The 25,963-nt window shown below is 39.2% G+C and overlaps 1 protein-coding gene across 1 annotated transcript in view; it reads left to right on the forward strand.

Moving 5' to 3' along the window:
• PIEZO2 (piezo type mechanosensitive ion channel component 2) overlaps positions 1 to 25,963 on the forward strand; it is a 307,830-nt gene that overhangs the window by 158,039 nt on the left and 123,828 nt on the right. Inside the window, exons 5-6 of the mRNA XM_063130557.1 lie at positions 7,907 to 8,069; positions 25,089 to 25,296. Coding sequence (XP_062986627.1) covers positions 7,907 to 8,069; positions 25,089 to 25,296 — 371 coding nt within the window. The remainder of the gene's footprint in view (positions 1 to 7,906; positions 8,070 to 25,088; positions 25,297 to 25,963) is intronic.

Here is a 25,963-nt window from a genome sequence, read left to right on the forward strand (position 1 = left end):
AGCCATATGATTAACCAGCTCAGTGAGAATTAATTGCAAATCAATTGAATAGTTATTACTTTGCTTCCTTCCTTTCTTTTTGAGAAAATTCATATGTCCACCATTGATGTCTTTTTAATGACTTTTATTTTTTGGCACCAACTAAGCCACACATGCTTCTGTCCAAATCTATTACAGTAGTGTGTAATATTTGGAAATATTTGTTCTTTTGAAATACTGACATTTTGTGAAAACATGATCCTCTCAATTACTGTCAGGCATTTATCAACATTTTGTCATGTTCCCTGAAGTTAAACTTCTGTTTGGAGCCTTTTGTGCATATGTGTACACTCATGCATGCAGAAAATCCTGCAGTAAATGGCACCAAGAAAAGTGGTACATATTCTGGGGACGGAGGTTGTCATCTACCTTTTTTTGTTAATATTTACAAAATATTATGTCAATATTTATGCAATTTAAATTAACATGGAAGTCAAATATGAAAGCTTAGGTAATGACAAAAATACGTTGAAGTCCCATGATTTGATGCTAATATATTAAGTGGCAAAGCTAAATGGGATGAACTTTTTCCATGTGTTAACTTTGCTATGAGTTTCTATGTAACTTTGAAGAATTAGATGATTGTTACTGGCAGATACCACACACTGGACTAGATGAAACATTAATCAAATCCAGTACAGCAATTCCATTACGCTTATGTAATAGGAAGAGGTTCTACTACAAAACATTAAACTTCTTCATTTGCTAGTAGAGAATTTGGCAAAATATTTGTGTAGGATTTCTAAGTGGCGCTAGTCGTGCTGCTCACTGTGCTTATTTTCTTTTCAGCTAAATTAATTTCAGCTTCTTCTTGTCCCATTTAATTCAGGGTCTTGGTCAGAAACAAATATCTGATACATGCTATTTTATTGCTGGTGTTGTTTGAGCAGTGAATTGTTTGACTGTTGCCAGTGTTTTCCTTGGCACATCCTAACCTCCTGTGGACACCAGTAGCTCAGGAACGTATAGTGGTACACTTACCAGCAGCAGCATGTGAACTGGTCTTTGTTTGAATCTGGAGAGCAATTTAGCATTGCAAGTTAATCCAAAGTCCATAGTTTCTCTTTCTCTCTTTTTAATTTTGTTGTTCTCAATCTTTTATTGATGAATAAATCATAAAGAGACTTCAAAGAACAATTGGAGTACAAAGAATAAACACAGATGATCATGCCTATTAGTATACTGTGGTTACATAACATGGCTAAAGCTTCTGAAAACAACAACAACAACAACAACAACAACAACGCCCTGTGTTTATGTGTGTGTGTGGTGTAATATATTCTTACAAATAATTCATGTTTCATTTATGCATCAACAATATAACCTCACTTGGTCCCTCCAGCAGGAGATCATTCTCTTTACATTAGCAGCATGCTGCCAGACTCCTACCTTTGCTTCCCCGGAGAAGATTGCTATGGTGTAGAGTTGCTTGTAGCATATCCACGCCTGCTGTTAATTGCTCTAGTGATTGTGAGGTCCCAGTCAGAGATAAGGGAAACCAGAAAAGTTGACTAGAGGGATGTTTGAAGAGTTTCGATATGAACTGACCTGATCTGCACCTCCCAGCCTAATGTGCAGATGGGAACTAGCTTATCTACTGGCTTTGGCACTTCCTAAATGTTCCAAGGTAGCTCTCGGTTTGTAAACATTTCAAAATACATATTTTGACATGTTTATATATTTAGATATGCATATTTGACCATGTAGTTAAATATTTATTTGAAATATTTATTTGTTTTTGCATGTTTTTAAAATGTATTTAAATATGTATATGTATACATTAAATAAATTTTAAATACATATTTTTCTTTAAATGCATATTTAAATACATTTAAATATGGTTAAATATGTATTTAAATGTATTTCCTAGTGCTTCCTAGTGTTTCCTATCTGTAAAACTGGGCAAATGTTTACTAGACTGATTCTTCCTGCTTAATTCCTTAATATGCTGTATATATGCTATATGTGTGGTGATCAGCATTCTGTGGCTAGGCTCATCTTGAATGATTTCCTCTGCGTGCATTTTATTAGTTCCTGCCCTATGCTAATGGCACACTTTGAGATTGCGTACAGACTAAGACTGTGAGATGAGCTTAGTCATTTGTATCCTCTCACTATGGCGAATTTTACTACACTTTAGAGGCAGTTATGTCATAGAATGTTTAGAAAAATAGTCCTATCCACCCATAGTCTGGATTTTATTAAATTGATCTGTGGGATCCTAATATTAGGCCTGAATGTACTGGTTGAGGGCAGGTGGCTTGTAAGAACATTCCAATTAGGTGAACAGAGAGCTTTTGGACTAAGCTTGGTCTCTCGACCTGCTAGATACCATCAGCACATCCACCGTTGGCCCAGCTGAGGTCCTTGAATTCTTAGATTAAAAAGTCCTTCCAATATCTCAGCAAGAACAAATACTGCTTATCAGCAGACAAAAGGATTATCTTCCACCTCAGAAGAATCTGAACAATCACTGGCTATTCAACGAAGTCCAAGCCCGTAACTGCATCTGATAATTTTTGTTTTTGATCTGCATCTGATATAAAATTGCTTCTTGTGTTGGCTAGCAACTGCCATAACTTGTTAAGCTCTGGCACACCCTGGGCTGTAAATCTCAGGAGGAATGCACTTCTCACACGTACTCTGTCTAATAGTACTCTCCAAGATTTGAATGTTCTCCCCTTTGACTTGGCCATTCCTTCTGCCCTTTTCATTTACACTCTCCAAGATTGGAATGTTCTCTCCTGTGACTTGACCATACCTTCTTCCCTTTTCATTTGGAGCAACGGCCTCTTCTTAGGACGTGGCAGCTCCATTCAAGTGTTAGTTCTTGTCACTTTTCCTCCCTCCCCTCTTCTTCCTCTTCGAACTGTTCTTCAAATACCATAATCCGTGCCTTGTCCATATCTTTTTTCAAATCTCTTGTTAAAACCATTGTTTCTCTTGACCTCCCCACCCCCATTGCTGTTTTTCTTCCAAGAATATCCAGCCATTCAGGAGATTTTGCAATAATTATACATGAGTCTTGTCATCTGACTCTGCCAGTTCCATTTCCTCTGTCTACTTTGCCTGAGATGATGGGTCCTCCCCACAAAACATTTGGGCAGAGTTTGTTTTCTATTCTGCATTTCTATCTCTACAGGCACATTGCTGGCACATCAGCAATAAATAAGCATAGAAGTTATGTGCACAGCTGCAGATGTTGCACAGAACATGGGATTGACATTAAGTTCTCCAGGATTTTGGTGGTAGGGCAATCAGTGCTCAGCATGAAGTCCACATTTTTTATTTTTTATTTTATTTCTGGGCAATGCACTGAACACCTAATTTGGCTTGTATAGAAAACAAATGAGGCATAAGAAATAGCATGGCGGGGAGTGTCCGGATTTACATTTGGCACAAGTCTGTTCTTTGTATGCAGCTCAGACCAATAAATGTTGCATGCTTTATGTCAGTAATGAGGCTGCCAACCTTGGCACGTGCATTCAACTTGTTAAATAGCAGTACTCTGCATAATGATGTTTGGAAAGCAAACATTTGGCAAATGTTGGGTTGATATGTGGGTGAGCAATTTGCCAAACAGGTTTTTTTCTCTCCCCCACAATGTAACTGTCCAGCAAAAGTGAGATGTGCATTTGATTTCAAAATATGTGAATGATTATTAAGGCTTAACATAGTCTTCAGGAGACTTGGAATTATTTTTATGCTTGCTCATGTCTGTGCCAAATATTTTTATAGTATATATTTTATACTTCCCTGATTTTTCTGTTTTACTTCATTCAGCTGACCTAACTTTTTCTACAGTGCAATATCATGAATGGATATGAAGTGTGTGTAACTTTGTTATGATGCACTGAAGGATTTGAGTGGTAGCCCCAGTGCTAGACTATGACGGGGCATTTGTCAGGCTTCTGAAAAGTGAACCCAGCAAAGGAGGTTTGCCTTTAGAAGCCACAGGTTGAACTGAAGGGAGATCTCACTCTATTTTGGCCCCACCCCATCAAAGCACTGATTGGCTCAGCAGTCCCCTCCTGGGAAGGGGTGCTGCTGCTGCAGTTGTGCAACCACTTTTCACCAGCCTTTCTCCCTTTGCTGCTGGCCTGTGCGCCTCCACAAATCTCACCTCCCCGTTAAGATGGGAACTTGGCATGTCAGGATTCTGGCAAGTTTTTGTCTAGAATCCTAAATCAGGATATCTTACATTGTAAGATTAGCATTGTAAGAAGAGAGAACTGTTATTAATCTGCCTTCAATATTAGCTTGGTTCTTCATGGCTGTTGAATGTGTGGTGTTTGTGCACAGTGATGCACCTTCCTTTTCTTGTTCAAAAGTATTCTGTCACCAGTCTGCTCTTGTCTGTCTTGTTAGTCCATACTTTTAAGACATGGGGCAGAGTAATGTAGCCTGATGCCGCAAATCATGGTATTTTTTGTGAAGCAGAAAGCTTCAGCTATTGGGTGGTATAAAAATATAATAAATAAATAAATAAGAACTCTGATTGATTTGATTGATTGATTGATTGATTACATTTATATACCGCCCCATAGCTGAAGCTCTCTGGGCGGTTTACAAAAGTTAAAAACAGTGAACATTAAAAAGTATACAAATTTAAAACCATCAAAAACATAAACAGTATAAAAACAATGGTATCCATTTAAAAACAACATTTCTGGGGTCTGTTAAAAAACAACCAAACTTAGTGTTAAATGCTGTTAAATGCCTGGGAAAAGAGAAAAGTCTTGACCTGGCGCCAAAAAGATAATGTTGGCGCCAGGCAAGCCTCAGCAGGGAGATCATTCCATAATTGGGGGGCCACCACTGAAAAGGCTCTCTCCCTTGTTGCCATCCTGCCAGCTTCCCTCAGAGTAGGCACTCGGAGGAAGACCTTAGATGTTGAGCGACATGGGTAGGTTCATGTCGGGAGAGGCATTCCATCAAGTATTGTGGTCCTAAGCTGTGTAGCGCTTTATAGGTTAAAACCAGCACCTTGAATTGGGCTTGGAAGCATATAGGTAGCCAATGCAAGCAGGCCAGAATCGGTGTTATATGTTCAAACCTCCTTGTTCCAGTTATCAATATGGCTGCTGCATTTTGCACAAGCTGCAACTTCTGAACTGTCTTCAAAGGCTGCCCCACGTAGAGGGCATTACAGTAATCTAATTTGGAGGTTACCAGAGTATGGACCACTGAAGCTAGGTTATCCCTGTCCAGATAGGGGCGTAGCTGGGCCACCAACTGGAGTTGGTAGAAAGCATTTCCGGAATTGAGACTGTGAGAGCAGAATAGGAAGCGTGGGGTTAGTTGTCTTGGGCTGTTTGTCTCCAGTGAGAATGTGTTAAGTCACCTCTTTTATGGGCAGAATGCTATCACAGAAGGCAGGACTGATGCCAGATTAAACATAGGATTACTTATAAGCCCAGCCCCTTTCCACTGGTAAAGTCCTACTACACTTGCATGGATCTTTTTGGTGTAGCACTGTGGATTAATAGGATGAATGTTATCCCCACACAGTAGAGTAACTTCAGTATAGGGTTGCAAATGGATCCAGTCCTAGTGAGATATGTGCGTGTACACACCAAAACAAAACCTTGAGTACAACTATTTGAAGATTCTGCTGAAGACATTCATATAACTCAGTTTGCACGCCAACCTTAAACTGAAAGGCTTGCCCATTCAGCATTATGAGTGACTCTCGCATAAAGTTCATAGACCTCTTCAGCCAGGGCTGGTCCTAGACATTTTGCTGTCTGAAGCAGAATAGCAAATGAAGTCAAGGTGCAAAGTACTCAAGGCAAGCCAAGTTATTTTTGCACCTGAGGCAGAAAACCCCACAAATTCCTTTCCGCCTCCCAGGTAGTAAAATGCAACAATAGTAAATTAACTAATAATTTGCTGCTTTTTCATGACACCCAGTACAGCTACCTGAAGTGACTACCTCACTCTACTTGGTAGGACTGGTTGCACACACAATTTCAGCATGTGCACAAACACCAGGATTACAAAGGAATTCGAAGAGTAATTTAGAGTTGAAGACATAAAAGCCTTTTCCCCCTCTGATCTTTTGTATTTCTCATTGACTCCATGTTAACAATCTTTGGAATATGTTACTAGTATTAACTGAACCCAAATGAATAATCTGTATATAGCTTTTATATTGTATGTTATATTATGATCAGCTGTAGCATATGGTTCTTAACACGGTTATGAACATATTGTCCAGATCGTTTAGGGTTAGTTGTATAATGATATACTGATAGTCATTTCAATCTTAGAGACCTGTCAGCTAATTTGTCAATGCTCTATTAAAATCCTTTCCTCTAAGAAATGTACTTATTAATATCCATTGGACTTACACACCATATGCTCCACAACATACTCATATTCTTAAGTGCTACTCTAGTCTTTGGAAGGTCAATTTAGAAGACTGGTAATGTGTAATGCAGCTAGCAATAAATGTGGTGTTTAGATCAGCAGGATGCCTTATTAGATGTTCTACTGCTGAAAAGTGCTACCTTGTAATATTTCAAAATAAGTAATTGTTATGTAATGCCTGCTCATTCTGTGAACCTCCAGGAGTAATGCTTGTGCGAGAAGCACAAGTCATCAGTTTTTCAAAGTGAAATTGTGTATCATGTTCAGCTTTCTCATTTTTATTTGGGGGGGGGTGTATCCAAGAAAGTTTAGGACTTCACTTATCTATTTATTTATTTATTATTTCATTTCTATACCGCCCAATAGCTGGAGCTCTCTGGGTGGTTCACAAAAATTACTTCCACCAAGAACTGCTCCTGTGAAACCTCATTAATTTCATTCTTTATTTGATCGAACCAACAAATTGAGGGAAGAGTTATCTGAATTGGTCCCAAACTGGCTTTAAATACTGAAGTTGACACGAAAACTCCTCTTGACACAAATGGCCATGATTACGCATTGTCTTGTACCTTGTTCCATGGTTTCCATTTCAATACACAAATCTGGCATTCTACTTGGATTATATTTATAAGTGTTGCATGTACATTTATGACTCTATCACTGTTGGAGAGAGTAATAAGACCCAGTAGAATTCCTGCAGAACATAAAGATTAATTTGTACTGGAGTTATTCTAGAAATGCTGGTTCAAATAAAATGTTTATGAAGATGAGCTTCTAGTAAAACATGAAACTTTGAGGCCATCTTTCCTATATATTTCTTTTGAAAAGCAAATTCATAATGAAATAATCTTATCAAAATGCCAGTGCACTGCATAACTTTAGTCTATATTTCTTTGTGCTTTCTTTATAAAATGTAGACATGATGGAAGATATTTTTCAAACTTTTCTTCTTTCGTATTTTACCATGCTCTCATATGAGCAAATAAAATGACTCAGTTTGGTTGCCATTCCAAACCATGATTTGCAAATATGAATAGGTTTGCCGTAATGCCATCTGAATGGGGAAAACTATGGTTCGTGATAGACCAGCAAATCAGAATGTGAAACCATGGCCTGAAATTGCAATCCATGCTTTCTGCAAATGGTAGTTTGACATGACATCTGAATTGACAAGCCATCGTACCTGTTTAGTTTCCTCAAAAAGCAAATAACAAGCTCGGGGAGAGGATGGGCTTGTTGACTGAGTACATGGTGGTGTTTCCCCCTCCTCCATAGGTACCAACTCTACCCTTTCCCCCTGGTCTGTTGCTAGCTAAAGCTATGCCCTTCTCAGCTACGTATTCCAGTAGAAGAAGCAAAGGCTTAGCCACAAAATCTCAAAGACTAATGCAAAAATCTTCGAATTTTTCCTTGTATTAAAATATTACTGCTGAGCTAGGTTTGAATAATTAAATGAGAACTGATGTATTTTCTCCTCTCTTTCAACTACATGCAGTCTCAAAGGCGTGGATGCTGGCAACGGGATCCGAATTTTTGTCCCTGAAATCGGTGTGTTCGTTGCCAGTCTGACCATATGGCTTGTCTGCAGAAACATTGTTCAAAAGCCAGAGGAAGAGGATTCAGGACAGTACAATGCACAGTTTGAGAGTGAAGACATGGTATGTTTGTATGCTTATTTCTATAATTTTTAAAGCTTTGTTCTTTCTTACAGCGCGGGTAAATACTATGCCATGTATGTGCATTAAAAACCACATTTCCAGAAGAGGGAAGAAGCCTTTTCTCAATAACATTCCTGTTAACGTTAAGCTAACCTAACAGTATTACAATTGTATGTGATCTCATCCTTTCTGGTGGTTTGAGAATAAGCCTTGGTGTAAGTGGTGTTCCTTTTTGCAACCTCTTTTACATCTTTCTTGGGAGCAACTACTAAGGGAAATGCATTCCACAAATGGTGGGGTATTTCTTTCATGCTTTTATTTAAAGATGTGTTTCTGCAGGATTTATTTCCTCCCCATATAGAAGTTAATGGAGCTTCCTTAGATTCTTTGCTGTACAATGACATGGTAGAGGGGCCCAATCTGAGGGTGGTGTTTGTCATTCACATTTATATTTTAATATAGGCCTTAAAGATGAATTTTAATGTTAAAATAAGAATTCAAACACATGACACATGTATGGAAGATATCTTTGGTGTTGGTTATTACCATTAATATCACAAGTACCAGCTAGTGCAACTCCGTAGTTCAATCGCTGTCCATATAGCAAGAGCTCTGCTTGAAAATGGGGGAGAAATATTGTGATCTGAGCACTGTGGAAATGCAATTTTCTTTCAACAGATGCACTAATGTGTGTGTGTGTGTGTATTGAGGAGGGGCATCTGTTTCCAAACCCCAATTCAGGGTTCTGTTTTTAACTTTTAAAGTCTTATATGTCCTGGGGTAAAACTAATTTAAGAACCTCCTCTGTCCACATAAGCTTGCCTGGATCTTAGGATTTTCCATGGAGGCTCCTTTCCGGGTCCCCCATATTTTTAGGAGGGAGGGAATGGACATCTGTGAAATGGCCTCTTTTTTTAATGTGCCACAGAATTCTCTCTCAAGGGAGGTTTACCTCGTGTGGAGCAAATTGCTTTTCTGGTAACAGGTAAAGACTTTAAAATCTGCACAGGCATTTTAGATGCTGTTTTTTTATGCCGCTTTAAGCTAGTCATTCTATTGTTCTGCTTCTCTGTTCTTCCTTTGCTTCCTTTATATTTATATTTTTGTTTTTAAAATTATGTTGTTAGCTGCTGAGAAGCTTTTGAGGGATAAAAACTTTGTATTATTATTATTAAATGAATGAAGAAATATTGTATGGCTCACTCACAAATACACAACTCACTGCTACAAACTACTTTATATCTTGGGATGACCGAATCCATTGAAAATTTCCAGAGGGTGGCTGTGTTAGTCTATTGCAGCAAAAACAAAGTTCCTTGTGGCACCTTAAAGACTAACAAATCTAAGCTTATGGCCGAAAAGAATTATTAATCTTCAAGGTGCTACAAAACTCAAATACAAGAGGGAGCTCTCCAGCCCATGGAATTGTGAGGCACATCGCCCTTACAGACATGTAAACAAATGGTTTATGAGATATGCTTACCCAAGACAAGCGAGGAGACATTTAAGGGGTGTCGCTCAGTGGGAGAGCACTTGCTTTGCACGCAGAGAGTCCCATGATTGATCCCTGGGAACTCCAAAGCTTAAGTAGTGAGTGAGACCCTGGATGGCTGTTGCCAGTCAGTGGAGACAATGAGGGATGGATGAATGAGCAAATTTCCAGATTGCTGGAATTCTCTGAACATTGTCTCGCTGCTTGTTTGCTGGCCTATTCCTGTTCCCGTTTGCGCAAATCAAGCAGCAATCAAATGTGGGATTTGCACACACTTCCCCAAATTTGCACAAATTCCCTAATATGTGCAATTTACCTCCGTAGATTGAAGTGGGGCTGATTCATCCTGCAAGGAAATTTGTGCAAAACTGACCCTAAAGTTGTGCAAATTGAACGCAAGCATGTTTGCAAACATTTCCGCTTGCGACCACATTTGGGGTTTCAAGCATCCTTGCATGTTCTGTGATCAAAACCAAAATTCCCAAACATCCCTAAAGACATTAGTTAGCTAGATGGACCAAAGATCTGACTCCACCTGGCTTTGGGTACAAGGATGGAAGGGGATCAGCACAAAAGTATGCAAGATGGCTGTAGCAGATGAGGCCAGCAGATTGCATCCCTAGAGAGATGGATAAAAGGGCTAGTCTTGGGAAACATTGGGAACCTCTAAAGTTTGGTAATATGCACAGTGATATTATTGGGTATAGAAAACATAAGTTGTTATACAGAAATGTTCCTTAATTGTAAAGTAGACTTAGTTGGAAAATGCTGGTTAAAATAGAAGCGATTATGGCTTCAAGCTGGATCTTTTACTTCTGAAGTATCTGAAGGCGATCTGTGGTGCAATTAGTTTTGTTGGGATTCATCTGGTTTTAAAAGGGAGTGTACATATGTGAATGCCTCAAGCAATGTGCTAATTAAAATATCAGGATGCTGTTTAAAAAAAGCATTGCACTTTAACTTACAGTAAATATTGCCTTTTAAAGAATGTTTTCAGCCATGATCAAGTTTAATTCAGTTTTATACATATGTTTTATTGGTAATTTATGCAGTCTTACCATTTATGATGCTCTGTTCCACTATAGTGTGGGATAATTTTCTCTCTGGAGGCATTTATTGAATGGGGGGGAAAGCATTTGTGTAAAAACTGATCTTCGCATGCTTTTACAAAAGTATCATTGTAGGTATTTGTAAACAGAATTACATAAGCTTATTTCCTGGTTCCCGGGCTAATAAATTGGTTATACAATGGAGCTAAAGGGGCAGCCCCTTGCCCCTGTTCTTTTGTATTTCAGCTGGGTTCACAGGGGAAGCAGAACAGCTTTGATGCAATTAAGACAATGGCCATGGCTGGTTCTGTGGCATGCTGTGGCATGCTCCCATGACTGGAATATAGCAATTGAAGGATATAACTTGTTAAATAACAAGTTATTATTGAAAATAATAATAGCTTATTGAAAATAAGACATTGAGACATATATATTGAAAATAAGACACTGGAGGCACGTGCCAGGATCTTGATCCTGAAAACCATTATGGTTATGGAGCAAACAATTGATGAAATGCACACAGACAATTACCAGGGACAGCGGGGAGGGAAGGGACAAGGTTCAAGCATTACACTGCTGGAATGCAAGTTTCTGAAGAGTGTAATACATATTAAAATTCAGTAAAAACAAAAATTTGATATGAAGGAAAGTAGTGTACCAACATGCAGAACTAATTGAAAAGAAGAAGTTCTGACAGAATGCTTTCGAGACAGGTACATACAGAGACGACGTGTAAATTTGAACCAATGGTGAGGCTAGCAATTGTTGCTTTACTCTACTTTACCAGAGGGGTAGGATGTTTAGGGCAATCAAAGATAAAAGAATACTAGGGTCTCATGGAAATCTATGAAAAGTTATTTCTTCATATAGGTAAAGGTTGAGAAGGACTGCCTGGAAATCAGCATTAAGCATTAAACTGGCGTTACTTGATTACTTTCGATTTCTCTAATCTGCCAATGAAGCAGACTGATAGCTATAAATGTTGTAGTGGGAGGAGTACAGGAACACTAAAGAGGCACTGTAAGTCTATTTTAAACACACACACACACACACCCTGCATATGTAGTCAAGTATGTTTAAAGTTAATTTTAATACACTGCACTCATATTGTATTAGATTAAAAATAAATGTCAAGTATCCATTGCTTTATCCATCATCCTCATCCCAGGTGTGTAGCCTTTAAGTATGAATAAGTCTGGATCCACCCCAATGAAATTATTCAGGTATAAAAAGCACATGCGTGGCAACATTACAGAAGAGAATACAAAGCTAAGCATTTTTTGTGACACCGGTTAGAATAGCATTTGAAGGTGATAAATACCCTTCCCCTAAACTGAGAGAAGGAAGGTTAACGTCACACACGCTCAGGTTGAAAGAGCGTTCAAGAGGCCATGTGGGCTAGCCCTGCCTCCTGCCACACTCGGGGCCAGTAAAAATGGTTTGCTGCTGTCCATGCTTTTGGCCATTCGCATGTACTGACCAATGCATGTGGAGCTCTTCCATATGATGGACACTGATTGGGCGAGAGGCCCTTTTCATGGACTGCTGGCAAGGGATGGGTTGCACCTCACAAGGGCTGGAAAGAATGTGTTCGGCCACAGCATGAAGAACTTGATCAGGAGGGCTTTAAACTGAATCTTACGGGGGTGGGAGACGTAAACTTCGAGGCAATAATGGATGAAGGCCAATGCACCACAGTACAGAGAACAGCTCCAATAATGCCCCAAAATAGTGTCTGCAACTAGGTAGGAACAAAGCCAGACTATAAAACACATGGTCTTCGATGTCTATATACTAATGCCTAGAGCATGGGAAACAAACAGAATGAACTTGAACTCTTATTACATGAAGGCAAATATGACTTGATAGGTATAACTGAAACTTGGTGGGATGACTCCCATGACTGGAATATAGCAATTGAAGGATATAACTTGTTCAAAAAGAACAGAAGAAATAGAAAGGGAGGTGGAGTTGCACTATATGTTAAAAATACCTATCCCTGCACAGAAATACAGGTGGATCAGACTGGGAGCCCCATTGAGAGCATCTGGATTCAAATAAATGGGGCAAGGAATAAAAAGAACATGATAATCGGAGTCTCCTACCAACCACCCAATCAAGGAGAATATGAGGACAAAACTTTTGAGAAACAAATTGCCAGGGGAGTTCAATTACCCTGATATCTGTTGGGAGACCAATACTGCCAAAAGCGGCCCTTCCAAGAAATTCCTGGCATGTGTGGGTGATAACTTTCTCCTACAGAAAGTGGAGGAAGGAACTAGAGGATCAGCAATCCTTGACTTGATATTGACCAATAGGGATGACTTAGTGGATAAAGTGGCAGTTACGGGAACTCTGGGGGAAAGTGACCACGTCATACTTGAATTCTTGATTATGAGGGAGACAAAAGTTGAGTGTAGCCATACACGTACTCTGGATTTTAGGAAAGCTGATTTTAATAAACTCAGAACTATGATAAGTAAGGTCCCATGGCAAGTGAGCCTAATGAGAAAAGGAGTGCAGGATGGGTGGGAGTATTTAAAAAAGGAAATTTTAAAGGCACAGTTACAAACAATTCCAACAAGGAGAAAAGATAGAAGACAACAGAGGAAACCAATGTGGCTCCACAAAAAGCTTAGAGACGACCTGAAAACAAAAAAGGATACATATAGGAAGTGGAAGGAAGGCCAGGCTACAAAAGAAGAGTACAGACAGGTGGCACAGAAGTGCTGAAATGGCGTCAAGAAGGCTAAAGCTCAGAATGAGCTGAGATTAGCGAGAGATGCTAAAAGCAATAAAAAGGCTTTCTTCAGATACGTGAGTAGTAAAAGACAGAGGAAAGAAATGGTGGTTCAACTGCTTAATGAGGATGGCAAATTGATAACAGATAACAAAGAAAAGGCTGAAGTGCTCAATTCCTACTTTGCCTCAGTCTTCTCCCAAAAGCGGGTCTATGACCCCCCTGGAAAAAGTGAAGCAGAAGTTGAGGGGGCAGGATTGCAGTTTGAGATTGATAAACAAATGGTCAAAGATCACCTAATTTCCTTGAATGAGTTCAAATCTCCAGGGCCTGATGAACTGTATCCTAGAGTAATGAAGGAGCTAGCGGAAGAACTCTCAGAACCTTTGTCTATTATCTTTGCAAAATCATGGAAGACGGGTGAGGTGCCGGACGACTGGAGGAGGGCTAACGTTGTCCCTATCTTCAAAAAGGGCAAAAAGGAAGAACCTGGGAACTACAGACCAGTCAGTCTGACATCCATCCCTGGGAAAATTCTGGAGCAGATTATAAAGAAGTCAATCTGTAAACACCTTGAAATCAATGCAGTGATTACTAGAAGCCAACATGGATTTGTCAGGAACAAATCCTGTCAGACTAATTTGATCTCATTTTTTGATCGGGTAACCTCCCTTGTGGACTGTGGGAATGCTGTGGACGTCATATATCTTGACTTCAGCAAAGGTTTTGACAAAGTACCACATGACATTCTGATTAACAAACTAGCTAAAAGTGGGCTAGATGGATCAACTATTAGGTGGATTCACAGTTGGCTACAGAATCGGACTCAATCCTTTATTCCTTTATTTACAGTCAATAGACCAGAAAAAGAAAAGTGCAGTTATTCCAAGCAAAAGGTCAATAAGATAACCTAAGCATATAAAACATATAATTAGTAATACATTTTAATACATAAAATCAAGGGTAAAAGGGAGTAAGATCAGAGCAAGGATGGGACATGTGTTAACATTAGATCTTGAACAGAACATAGGAGGAAAATTCATGCACTCTTCAATGATAGCACTCTTTAAATACTTAAAAGGTTGTCACACAAAGGAAGGCGAGGATCTCTTCTCAATCCTCCCAGAGTGCAGGACACGGAATAACGGGCTCAAGTTACAGGAAGTCAGATTCCAGCTGGACATCAGGAAAAACTTCCTGACTGTTAGAGCAGTACGGCAATGGAATCAGTTACCTAGGGAGGTTGTGGGCTCTCCCACACTAGAGGCCTTCAAGAGGCAGCTGGACAACCATCTGTCAGGGATGCTTTAGGGTGGATTACTGCATTGAGCAGGGGGTTGGACTCGATGGCCTTGTAGGCCCCTTTCAACTCTGCTATTCTATGATTCTAAGTGCCCTTAGGCCTGATCCTGTAAAGAACTGCTTTATACTGAGTCAGACCACTGGCCCATCTAGCCCAGTATTGTCGACAGTGACAGGCAGCAACTCTCTAGGATTTCAGGAAGGAGTTTTTCCTGCCCTATCTGAAGATACCGGGGATTGAATCTGGGACCTTCTGCATGCAAAACATGGGTTCTACCAATGAGCGATGTTCCCTTCTCATTGCAGCACTTCATAGAATTGGACTGTAAAAAGTGCAATATAAAGTATCTGTTATCTAGTCCAAAGAAATTAAGGCTGAAATCCTATGTGTACCTACATGGAGCGGGAAGGGGGGGAAACCCATTGAACTGGGGACTGATTTCTAAGTAGACGTGAATATGATTGTCCTGTACCCTGATTACACTTTTCTATATAGCTGTCTCCAGTGTACTACATGCAGACACCCATGATTCCAACTAATGGCAGCCTAGGAGTCCAGTGCAAATTCAGATGTAAATTCTTTTCTTATGAATATTATTAAGGCTACTAATGTCTTCATGTGTTTTGTTTTTTTAATTCTTCATGAAAGTCATCTCTGTGTAGAAGGGAACATGAGCATGGAACTCGTGTGTAGAAATCGCTAAGTGCAATGATGGCACACACGAGCTTTCCACATGTGCACATGCCTGGGAAACAGCAGTGGGCTGAGGCTTCTCAGCCTATGTATGTTATGTGACTACAGAGTAAAATACCTGTTTGTGGAAGTGATGACTTTCACACAAGATTCATGATAAAAAATCTTGCATAAGAAGAGCCAGCGTCAAGGGCCATCATTATTGGGCAGTTCCTCATGGGCCTGTATGCTCAAGAGGGTTCACCACAGCCCCCATTATCAGCTTCCACAGTCATCTAGCAGTAAGCCTGTGAGGAGGTATCAGAGCTCAGTAGAGAAAGCCTCCCTCAATTCAAGTCTGTCTTCGGCAATGTAGGGCTTCCTTGGCCCTTTGGGCCTGGTGCTGGTGGGCACCAGGAAGCCATTGGCTGCTCCCTTGTACTGACACTCCTGCTTGTTGCCCCTTTGTCATAGAATCATAGAATAGTAGAGTTGGAAGGGGCTTATAAGGCCATCAAGTCTAACCCCCTGCTCAATGCAGGAATCCACCTTAAAGCATACCTGATAGGAGGTTGTCCAGCTTCCTCTTGAAGGCCTCTAGTGTGGGGGAGCCCACAACCTCCCTAGGTAACTGGTTTCATTGTCCTGTCCACAGAACAAGCCTCCTTTGGGAGCTGGTGCATACAGGGTGTAGCTGGCTGACTGACACAGGACAGTTCAGTGCCACATATTCCCTACCTATTAAGTAAGTTTAGAGTTACAATTTCAGGCTGCCAACCTCAACGAACTGTGTAGAGAGCCAATTTGTTTCTGTTTGGTTCTGTTTGAAATTCCACTGGGAAAGGGAAGAAAAGGAGGAAGAGACACATTGATATAAAAAGGATAGCGGGACGCCGTCTCATTGTCTGGATAGGTAATTTTCTGTTATGCATTAAGAAAATACTTTGAAATGTGCTCCAGGGCAGAAGTAACACTTGCAGATAGAAATAAATGGAGAAATCCAAGATTTTAGCACAGCAGTGTGCATCACCATGTTCTTCCTCCTCTCCAACAAAAAACAGAAAAGAGACATATCTTCCTACATATACATGAAAGACATAGTGTGCAAGTCTTCAGTCATGTCTTTTTGTAGAAAAGGATCCACGTTTTGGCGATAGGATGGCCACTTATGAATTGCCAAAAAATAAGAAATGCACGACCACAAAAGAAGATAATGATCTGTATACAATTTACACATGCTAATTCATATGTATAGGTGCAAATTTGCAAATAATTAAAATAGATATACAGTGAATGTCACTAGAGTGCAGAACTGTGTGCCTATCTGTTTAACCTGCAGTCCAGATGCTCTAACTTTTGATGGGCAACGATTCTTATGGTCCATTATCTTTAAAGTGGAATTTAGCAAGGACAGGCTCAGAGAGCCTTTCATTTAGAGGACTGTCCTCTGTAAAAGAGGACAGATGGCCACCATATTTAATAAGGCTTTGGGGGAAATAGCCCTGAAACTGTGGGACAGCCATCAAGAAACCCTCAGTATTTTCTGTGACATTGCTATCATCAAGGAGATAGCTATGTTGATCCCAGGCTCTTTGGTGGGATATTCAGTGGGAATATGTAGGTTTTCATTCATATAAAACCACATGTAAAACATATCTCCATTCATAGCAAAAGAATATATATATGAGCTGGACCGGAGGGAGTGGGGAAATTAGTGGACAGAAGAAATACAGTCCAGGAATGAGCCAAGGGTGTGTTTTTAATTAGTATTGAATTATAAAGTTTAAAAATTCTGCATGATCCTAGGCTGCTGTCCAATTCATTACCTCTCTTAAATGGTTGCACATTTGGAGCAAGCTCATCTGCAGACCCTTTTTATTAGGGCTTAGACAATTTAAAGCAGGTGAATTCAGCTGGAGAAAAGCCCAGACTGCAAGCTCTGCAAAGTACAATGCAATTCAAAAGGTGTAAAAGGTGAAAAAAGCAAGAGAGAGAACATTTAACTTCACAGCTGCTAGCAAGAATTAAGATACTGATTTGGTGCAGATGGCCATTTTTATGTGACAGAATGCAGATGTAGCATTAACTGTTGAAGAGGACTTGGAATGGAAGTAGCTTAAAGCTATATGGATGAATAGTCTGAATTTGGAAATATCTTGAAATAAAGAAAATTCACTGATACGACTCCATAGCTTTAATTTCCCAAGACATGTTGCTTTTAACAGTAAAATGCCTTTCTGTTTTGTATTGCAATTCTGGTCACTATTGGTTATCCTACATTCTGAAGTATTCCTTGAATATATACCTTTCTTGGAGCCAACTACACATTACAGCAGAATTACACATGTCGGAATGTGAATAGTGCAGATTCCCTGTACCATGTATTTGTGGGGGTGGGGCAGTTTAAAGCCTAGGTAGGGTGGGAGGAGGCACTTAGCCTTTTCCCACCCGTGTGCTTCCTTCCCTGACTGCTTCTTTTCCTGATGAAATTACTTCGTGTCTGAGCTTCCTATCAAGGGAAAAAAGCGGAGCAGAAGCAGTTTCATGGGCAGGAGGAAAGGTCTCGCCTCTTTCTGTTCACCCCAAGCACAAGTTCTCTTCCCCCTCTCCAGCCCTGAGTGATGTAGAGGAAATTGGCAGTGACCCAATTCTGACCCACAGTTGTGCCATTGTCCTATCCCCCCCCCGCCCCCAAAAGACTGTGGTCTATTGCCCCAGGGCTAGACAATGCTCCCGTTTCATATCGTGATGAAATGGTCGCATGTAATCTGCTGGACCCATTGATTGGATATTGTTTGATGGTGCTGAAAAAACATATGACAGAAATTTTACATGAACTAATTGTCCTGTAATAATTGCAATCACTGATGATGATTCCTACTCCTACTACCATCACCACCACCAATCACTGAATTAAGCCAGTTTCTTTTTGATGCAAGTACTCTGAAGCAAATTATGCTCTCCAGTAAATCTGATAGCATTCACACACAACCATGAAAAATTGATTTAGCATTATCCCCCCAGGTGATCAAGCAAACCAGCAATCAAAAAGCTTCAAGTAGCATTCCAAACTATGTAAGGGAATGGATCCGTCAGAGTTTATTTAACCAGCATACTTGTACTGTATTCTGTGGAGAGGATAGTGAGGAAGAATATCTAGTGTTTTTTCCTGAGCACAAGGGCTTAGTTATTCAATAATAACTAATTTGTCAAACGTAGCTATCTAGATATTTATTTATTTATTTATTTTATTACATTGATATACCACTCCATAGCTGAAGCTCTCTGGGTGGTTTACAAAAGTTAAAAACAGTAAACATTAAAAAATACAATATTGAAGATTTGCTGTAATAAAAAGCCACCAAGTAAAGTAATGAAATGTTTCTGTATTTGAATATTCCATTACTTTTTTTTAAAGCATATTAATGAGTTACAACACTTTTGTTTTGTTTTGTTTTAGTTTGCCCTTCAGGAGCTGTTCCACTGAGTAAGGATGTGGAACTGATAAATATTGCATTCAGGTTTGGCATTGATGTATGCCCTGCATCCTATGGTTGGCCTTAATTGATTTGGGTTCTGAAATGAACATGCATTAGAGGCTGCTAATGCAGTGTGCTGTTTGGGAGACTGTTTGTTCATTTGTGATTTACTACATTGCTGCTAAATTTGGGAGGAGAGGCGGGAATTGGCAAACAAAGCTCCACATGGAGCTAGTATAAAAGGGCCTTTATGCTGTTTTAGAAATATCATATTCACTTTCGTTCCTTATTATTTCAGTACAAAAACTGATGTGAGGGGAAACACTGCAATGCTTGTGCCAAGCTCCCTTGGGAGACATTTGGAGAGAGTCAAAGATTCTTTAAATATTCTTCCGCTTTCAAGAGGAAGTACTCTGTACTCATACAGTGTCCATCTAATTCTGAAAATTACTGACAATTTAGATTTTTTTAAAGAGCTGTTGGGCACAGAGATTATTATCTTGCTCTTCTTTGATTTCAATTAATGATTTAGTAGTGACAAGTAATAACGCCACTTTTCAAAGTGTTTTCACTTACTGTCTTCTCTGGAAATGTAAGTCATTCATCTTGATGCCCAGAGTTGTAATACTGCTGAAAACCATCAGGTGTTAATATGGAGCATTTATATTGAAATGGATGCATGTCAGTCATCACTGTACTAAAGAATTCTGCCCTAGGTGTACAATTCTGTAGCGTGCATATATAACTTTTTAAGGAGAAATAGTATATTTTGTATTGGAAACCATTTGGTCATTTGCAGGGGATCCATTCCCTTACATAGTTCTTTTCTTCCAAAGTCAATTTCACATAGAATTTGTTAAAATCCCCAGTTTTGCTATGAACATGTAAACTATGGGCAGTAAGTATGAACTGTAATTGAATTATTGTTAGGTTATGAATTCAGACACAAAAAGGAATCTAGGACCCGTTATCGTGCGTCAGGGCTATTATTATTTTTAAAGGTTCAATTTCCAAATTTCTGACTGGAAGGAAATACACAAATCCTTCGAAGTAGGCAATTTGTCTATCATGAACAGATGTCTTAAGGAAGCACCTGTATCCTTGTGTGACAGTTTACCAATCCAGCTCATAAAGTTCAGACAATGAGTATATTACCCTATACTTTATTGTTTGAATCCTTTATATTCAGTGCAAACTGTAGCAGTCCTGTTGATTATTTTGTTGACTGGTTAACATGTTAAGGATGAAATCAGTAACATATCTCTGTTTCTTCCAAAGTTTCAATCATTACAGTATGTTACTACTCATAACACTTAATACAATACAGTACCCTCTTGCAAGAATGGATTTTGATTCTGACTAGGGCCGCTTGTTAGTGGATGTGCCAATGAGATCTGAGAGTCTGTTTCAGCACATCAATGTTTAGACTATATCAGAGGAAACATTTAAAAGGTGGATGTTAATAAATCAGCCTCAAACATAACTAATGGACATTCTGGCTCTGAACATAGTGGTAGCAGTCACAGCTGCCGTAGAAGCAGTGATGCTTCTTGTCTGTGCTGTATCTGCATTTGACAGTTTTAAGAAAATGGTGTTCAGTGATGGGCTTTCGGACTTGCCTCAAATGAATGACAAATTTAATAACACGTTTAATTTTGTTTTGCATCTCAGTTTGCATAGTTTTACTAAACAAATGCTATATGTCATTTGAATTGTTTGATTTTAATCGCATCCACAAAGTTATACAATTACACGTTAAGCATTTTTTAATGAGGGAAAAGCATTTGTGCTTTTTATACTGTATTGTGTATTTGTGTTTTTAACCTGTTGGTTGTTTATTATGGTTTTAATTTTTGTGAACCGCCCAGAGAGCTTCGGCTATTGAGTGGTATAAAAGTGCAATAAATAAATAAATATTTTTTCTAACTACAATTCATGAAGCGTGGGTTCACTGGCCAGAATTCAAAGAGGTCAGTGGAATTTTAAAAACTTTTATTTCTTTGAGGAGTCTCCAATGACACTTAATTTTTAAACTCCCCTAATTTTCTAAAAGGGTTTATTATTTGGCCTGGGCACTGGAAATCAGCTGCTGTTTAAAAACCTGAAGACAAAATGCAATTTTGGCCTTGCAAAGTCACCCCCCCCCCAATCTTTCGGATACCTATATATGAGACTTTGGAAATACGTTTATTTATTTATTTATTTATTTATTGCATTTTTATACCGCCCAATAGCCGAAGCTCTCTGATACAATGTTCAGTCATCATAATTTACACATTATGATTACAGATCTAGAGGGCACTAGGTTTGGGGAGTTGATATAGAAACTTAATTTTAACTTTGCTGTTTTAAATTTGTACTTTAAATCTGTATTAATATCTGCATTGCTGCTTGGTTTTATCCTGGTTGTGTTTTTATATTGCATCTTATAGTATACTTTTATACTGTTTGTTTTATATTTTGAATGGTTTTTATGGTTTTAATTTTTGTAAACCGCCCAGAGAGCTTCGGCAATTGGGCGGTATAGAAATGCAATAAATAAATACAGTAGAACAGAATCAAAACTTGGACACTGTTAGTGATCTGCACTGGCTCACCAGGTGGTGATTATTGCTATTTGTTTGAATGCATTAAATTAAAAGTTGAGTTCTGTTACACACATACACGTAAAAATTAATCATTTCAGTCAGTGATGGAGCAACACCAAGCCTTTCAGTGGAAACAGACAACTTGGAAGTCACATTTTGCCAATTTTAATAGCAGAGGAAATACTTCTACATAAGGGCGAAATGAATCCACATTAAAGCAATTCATTCTATAAAATAAGAGAAGGGTTTTATTGTTTATGTTTCTGATCTACTCCATGGAAGACTTTGGACTTAGTCGCACAACAGAATTTAGAACCACCCAGAAAGATTCTTCGCTGCAGTATTATTCTCAACCAGCTGCCCATGCATGCCCTTTCCTTTCTTTTCCTTGTCTCTTTTATTTGTTTGTGGCTTTAGTAAACAGGGGTAAAGGTAGAAGTATCTACCTTAGGCACGGACTATGTAGTAGATCACCATAGTAAGATTGTTCTGTTACAAAAGAAAGTGTAGGGCATCTAATGTTTATTTAATCTATTTATTACATTTTTATACTGCGTAATAGCCAAGACTCTCTGGTGAGTGCACAATTAAAACCATCAAATACAATAAGTATACAATGAATTTAAAATGTTAAAAGGAATGCAATATTAAATCAGATAAATTACAGTCCCGGGAAAGCCTTTTTTAAAAGGTATGTTTTCAGGAGGTGTTTGAAGGATGTTACATTTTCCACCTCCCGAATTGCACAAGGGAGGATTCTCCAGAGGATGGTTGCCGCTACGGAGAAGGCCCACCCCTGAGGTTCTTCATGGTGGCATTCTGTTCGTTTCGTGCAAGGGCAGACATTGAGAGGTGAATCTTAGGCGTTTTGAAGGATTTGGGAAAGAGAACTACACAGAAGTTACAATTTTGGGATGTGGAGGAAATACAAGTGGTAAATGGATGACTTCTACACCTATGTGGATACACACATACTGACACATTTTAGATTTCCCATTTTAAATTTACACAATTTGCACTTCCCATTCTATATCCTATCCATGTGCTTTTATGAGGGGTGATGAGAGAAAAAGGTTAAGGATGTGTCTTAGGGCAGCACTGTGTATGAATATGGGTGTTGCAGGGGTCACAGCATGGAAAGAAGAAGCCGATGCTTTCCAGAAGCAAGGAAAGACTAGAGAGATGCAGTAGCAGAATATACCAGCAGGCAAGTTCTACAGTGGAGTTGGAGACACGATAGATAGAAGGTTAATTAGGGGGTTGTTTACAGACCTGAAGTCCAGGAGAGTAGCAAGGACCCTAACAGCAGTTTATGAGAATGAGGGAGAATGGTGTAAGAGGCCGTATTAGATCCCTAAGTGTAGAGAAAAATGTGTGAGTATGAACTCTGGATTCATAGAATCATAGAATAGTAGAGTTGGAAGGGGCCAATAAGGCCATTGAGTTCCTGCTCAATGCAGGAATCCACGCTAAAGCATACTTGCTGTACAGCACCATGTACATTGATGGTGCTATATAAATAAATAAATAAATAAATAAATAAATAAATAAATAAATAATAATAATGATTGTCTAGCTGCATCTTGAATGCCTCTAGTGAGGGAGAGCCCACAACCTCCCTAGGTAACTGGTTATGAATACCATAGGCGTGCACAGCACAAGTTCAACCACAGCTTTTAAAGCTCAGCTAAAAACTTTTCTTTTTCCTAAAGCTTTTAAAACTTGATTTTGTTCTGACTTTATACTGTTAGTTTTACCCTACCCAGTGCCTGTTTACCCTACCCTGTGCCTGTTTGCATTCTCTTCCCCTCCTTATTGTTTTATTATTATTTTATTAGAATGTAAGCCTATGCGGCAGGGTCTTGCTATTTACTGTTTTACTCTGTACAGCACCATGTACATTGATGGTGCTATATAAATAAATAATAATAATAATAAATAATAATAATTTCATTAGGGTGTGCACCCATGGATTTTTTTTTAAAAAAAAGATGAACATTTATTGACTACTCAGTCATAAAGGACATTATTTTTATTTATTTATTTATTAAACACTGTAGACACTGATGCCCTACTCCATGTGTGGCTTGGCTGACTGTGGGAGGGCTGTTGCAATCGAGGGGAGGAATGAGGAGACGCTCCTCAAGCCCCAGCATTGGTGGGGCTTTGTGGAGACACTGGCCTTTTCATTCCTGCTGTCGGGCGCAATGATGCTCTCTCAGAGGCAGCGGTTCTTTGGTGCGTTGGTGGAGCAGCTGGAGGGCAGCCAGAGGGCCATTCCCACTGCATCTAGATCCCTACTCTGTGGCCCCCTCAATTCAGCACTTACTGCTTGAGACATTAGGGTGTGCCTGGGAAAGCCTTTTTAAAAGGGTATGTTTTCAGGAGGCGTTTGAAACGCCTATGCACGCCTTGAGCACTCCTATGATCAATACTGTTAGAAACCATTGTAAAGCAGTAGTGTAGATCCTGCCCAGGCCATTCCACTTACAATGGACATGTTTAGTGAAACAATTGGTCATACTCACAAGAGGAATGTTTTCCACACCTGCTTTTTTTTGTTTAATGCTTATTTCAAAGTTGAACAAGTGTTTTCTGGCCATTTGTAGGCAATCCATTGTGGGAAAGGATAAAAATGGCGCAACATGAACTAAGTAAAGGAGTAAAAGAATGTCTGTTGTTGTTACTGCTGCTGTCATCAAAATACTTTCTCAGCAACCACGGAGGAATGAGATGATATCACTTCCTTGCTGTTGGAGTGATTGATAGTTTTAACATTTTATGAATATGCTAGATGCTAGAGTAATACTACTTTTTTTCAGCAGGAAAAACTGAAAACAGAACTAACTTATACTCCAAATTTATCAATTAAATCTTTATTTCTTTAAAAAAAAGAATTAGCATAACCAACCAGCCAGCCAGCCACACAAAAAGTGTTGACACAATAAACAGAACACAATTCAAAGGAAAGATAAACTGGAGTTATATGCATATAAACTATCTTATCCAAATTCTATGCAAACCTGTGCCTTCCTTTGTCCTCTTTTTTGGTGATGTATAGGTAGCCTCCCTACCCTGACATAGTTGTGATAGTTATAATAATGTCTCAGTAGCATTATGGATGCAATACAAAGAAGGCAAAAGATACAAGCCAATACACAGATTTCAGAGAAGCAAGAGATATAGTATGATTATAGCAGTAGAGAACAGAGGCTTGGTAACATAAACATGTTGGATTGAATTGATTACGGATATTTTCTAATGGATAGAAAACCAGATATGAGGAGCTTACTGTAATCAGAATGAGAGATGACTGTCTGAGCAAGGTTGCAGCTCATGGGATCACAGGGCAGTTTGGTGAGACATAGAATTTGGGCAGCAGCAGTTTAGGGAACAAAGGAAGAAAACAAGAATAAGGCCTTAGCGAGACCTAAGGTTTATCCTGGGATTGTCCCGGGGTCATCCCTGTTCATGTAAATGACACACAGGATATCCTGGAAGCAGGCAGGGACGATCCTGGTATAAACCTTAGGTGAAGCTAAGGCCTCAGACTATTTCTGTCCAAGAGAAAGAGAACAGTTGCATTGAATTAACATGGGAATGCTCAGTGTGAGACAGGTGGTTAATGCAGATATTTTACATGAAATTCTGTGTTATGTTAAACTATACCTTATTGCAATTTTCTCTCATACTCAGAATGAAGCAGAGAGGATAGAGGCAGAAGATGCATTAATATGTGAAGATCTAGATGATGCAGAATGTGGGGAAGAGGAATTTGAGGAAACCACAAAATTAAAATTGCTGCGTAGAATTGCCTCAATAGCTTCCAAAATGAAGGAGATTATTGGCAACATTATAACTACAGCTGGAAAAGTTGTTGTTACAATTTTACTTGGTACAACAGGTGAGTTCTCTTCTTTTGAGCAATTTCTCAGAAGCCCAATAGATTAAAAACACAACTGGGCTTTAACCTTAGTGAAGCATTGGAAAATGCTCCGACTGTGGTTAAAATAAATATATTGCTGACTTAATTTACATGAAATTTTAGTTTTCATTGCTTGTTGTATTAGATACAGTTGTATGGTTATTATCCCTGGAATCATTGTATAGCTACTAGCCCTGTGCAGGCATCCAGACTGAAAAAATGATGGTGCAAAGGGCACATACACCAGCCCTAATCCAATAGTCTCATGGCCCTCCACAACTGACAATGCATTGAGCGTGAAAGTCTGAAAAAGAATTTTTAGCAAATTTAGCTTAACATACTTCCAAACCTTGTCATGCTTGAGAACTCTGCACTTCAGCTGAACATACTTGGAATCTCCCTTCAGACGCTCAATGTGAAAAGAGGCTCATCTACACCTGCAGCCATTTGGAGAGAGGGGAGAGATGATCACAGAATTTTGCACGTCCGGGACCTTCCCTCAGGGCCACACGCCAGCAAGTTGTCCTGGAAGTAAAGAGGGACGTTCTGGGATGCCATGTTTTTTTCAAAAAGAGAGGAGACATTTGCGTAATTGCACGGGTGCAATCCTGCATGAAGGAACGGTTGTTTTAAAACAAAACAAAAC

This window comes from Elgaria multicarinata, chromosome 7 (assembly GCF_023053635.1).
Source record: "Elgaria multicarinata webbii isolate HBS135686 ecotype San Diego chromosome 7, rElgMul1.1.pri, whole genome shotgun sequence".
Lineage (NCBI taxonomy): Eukaryota > Metazoa > Chordata > Lepidosauria > Squamata > Anguidae > Elgaria > Elgaria multicarinata.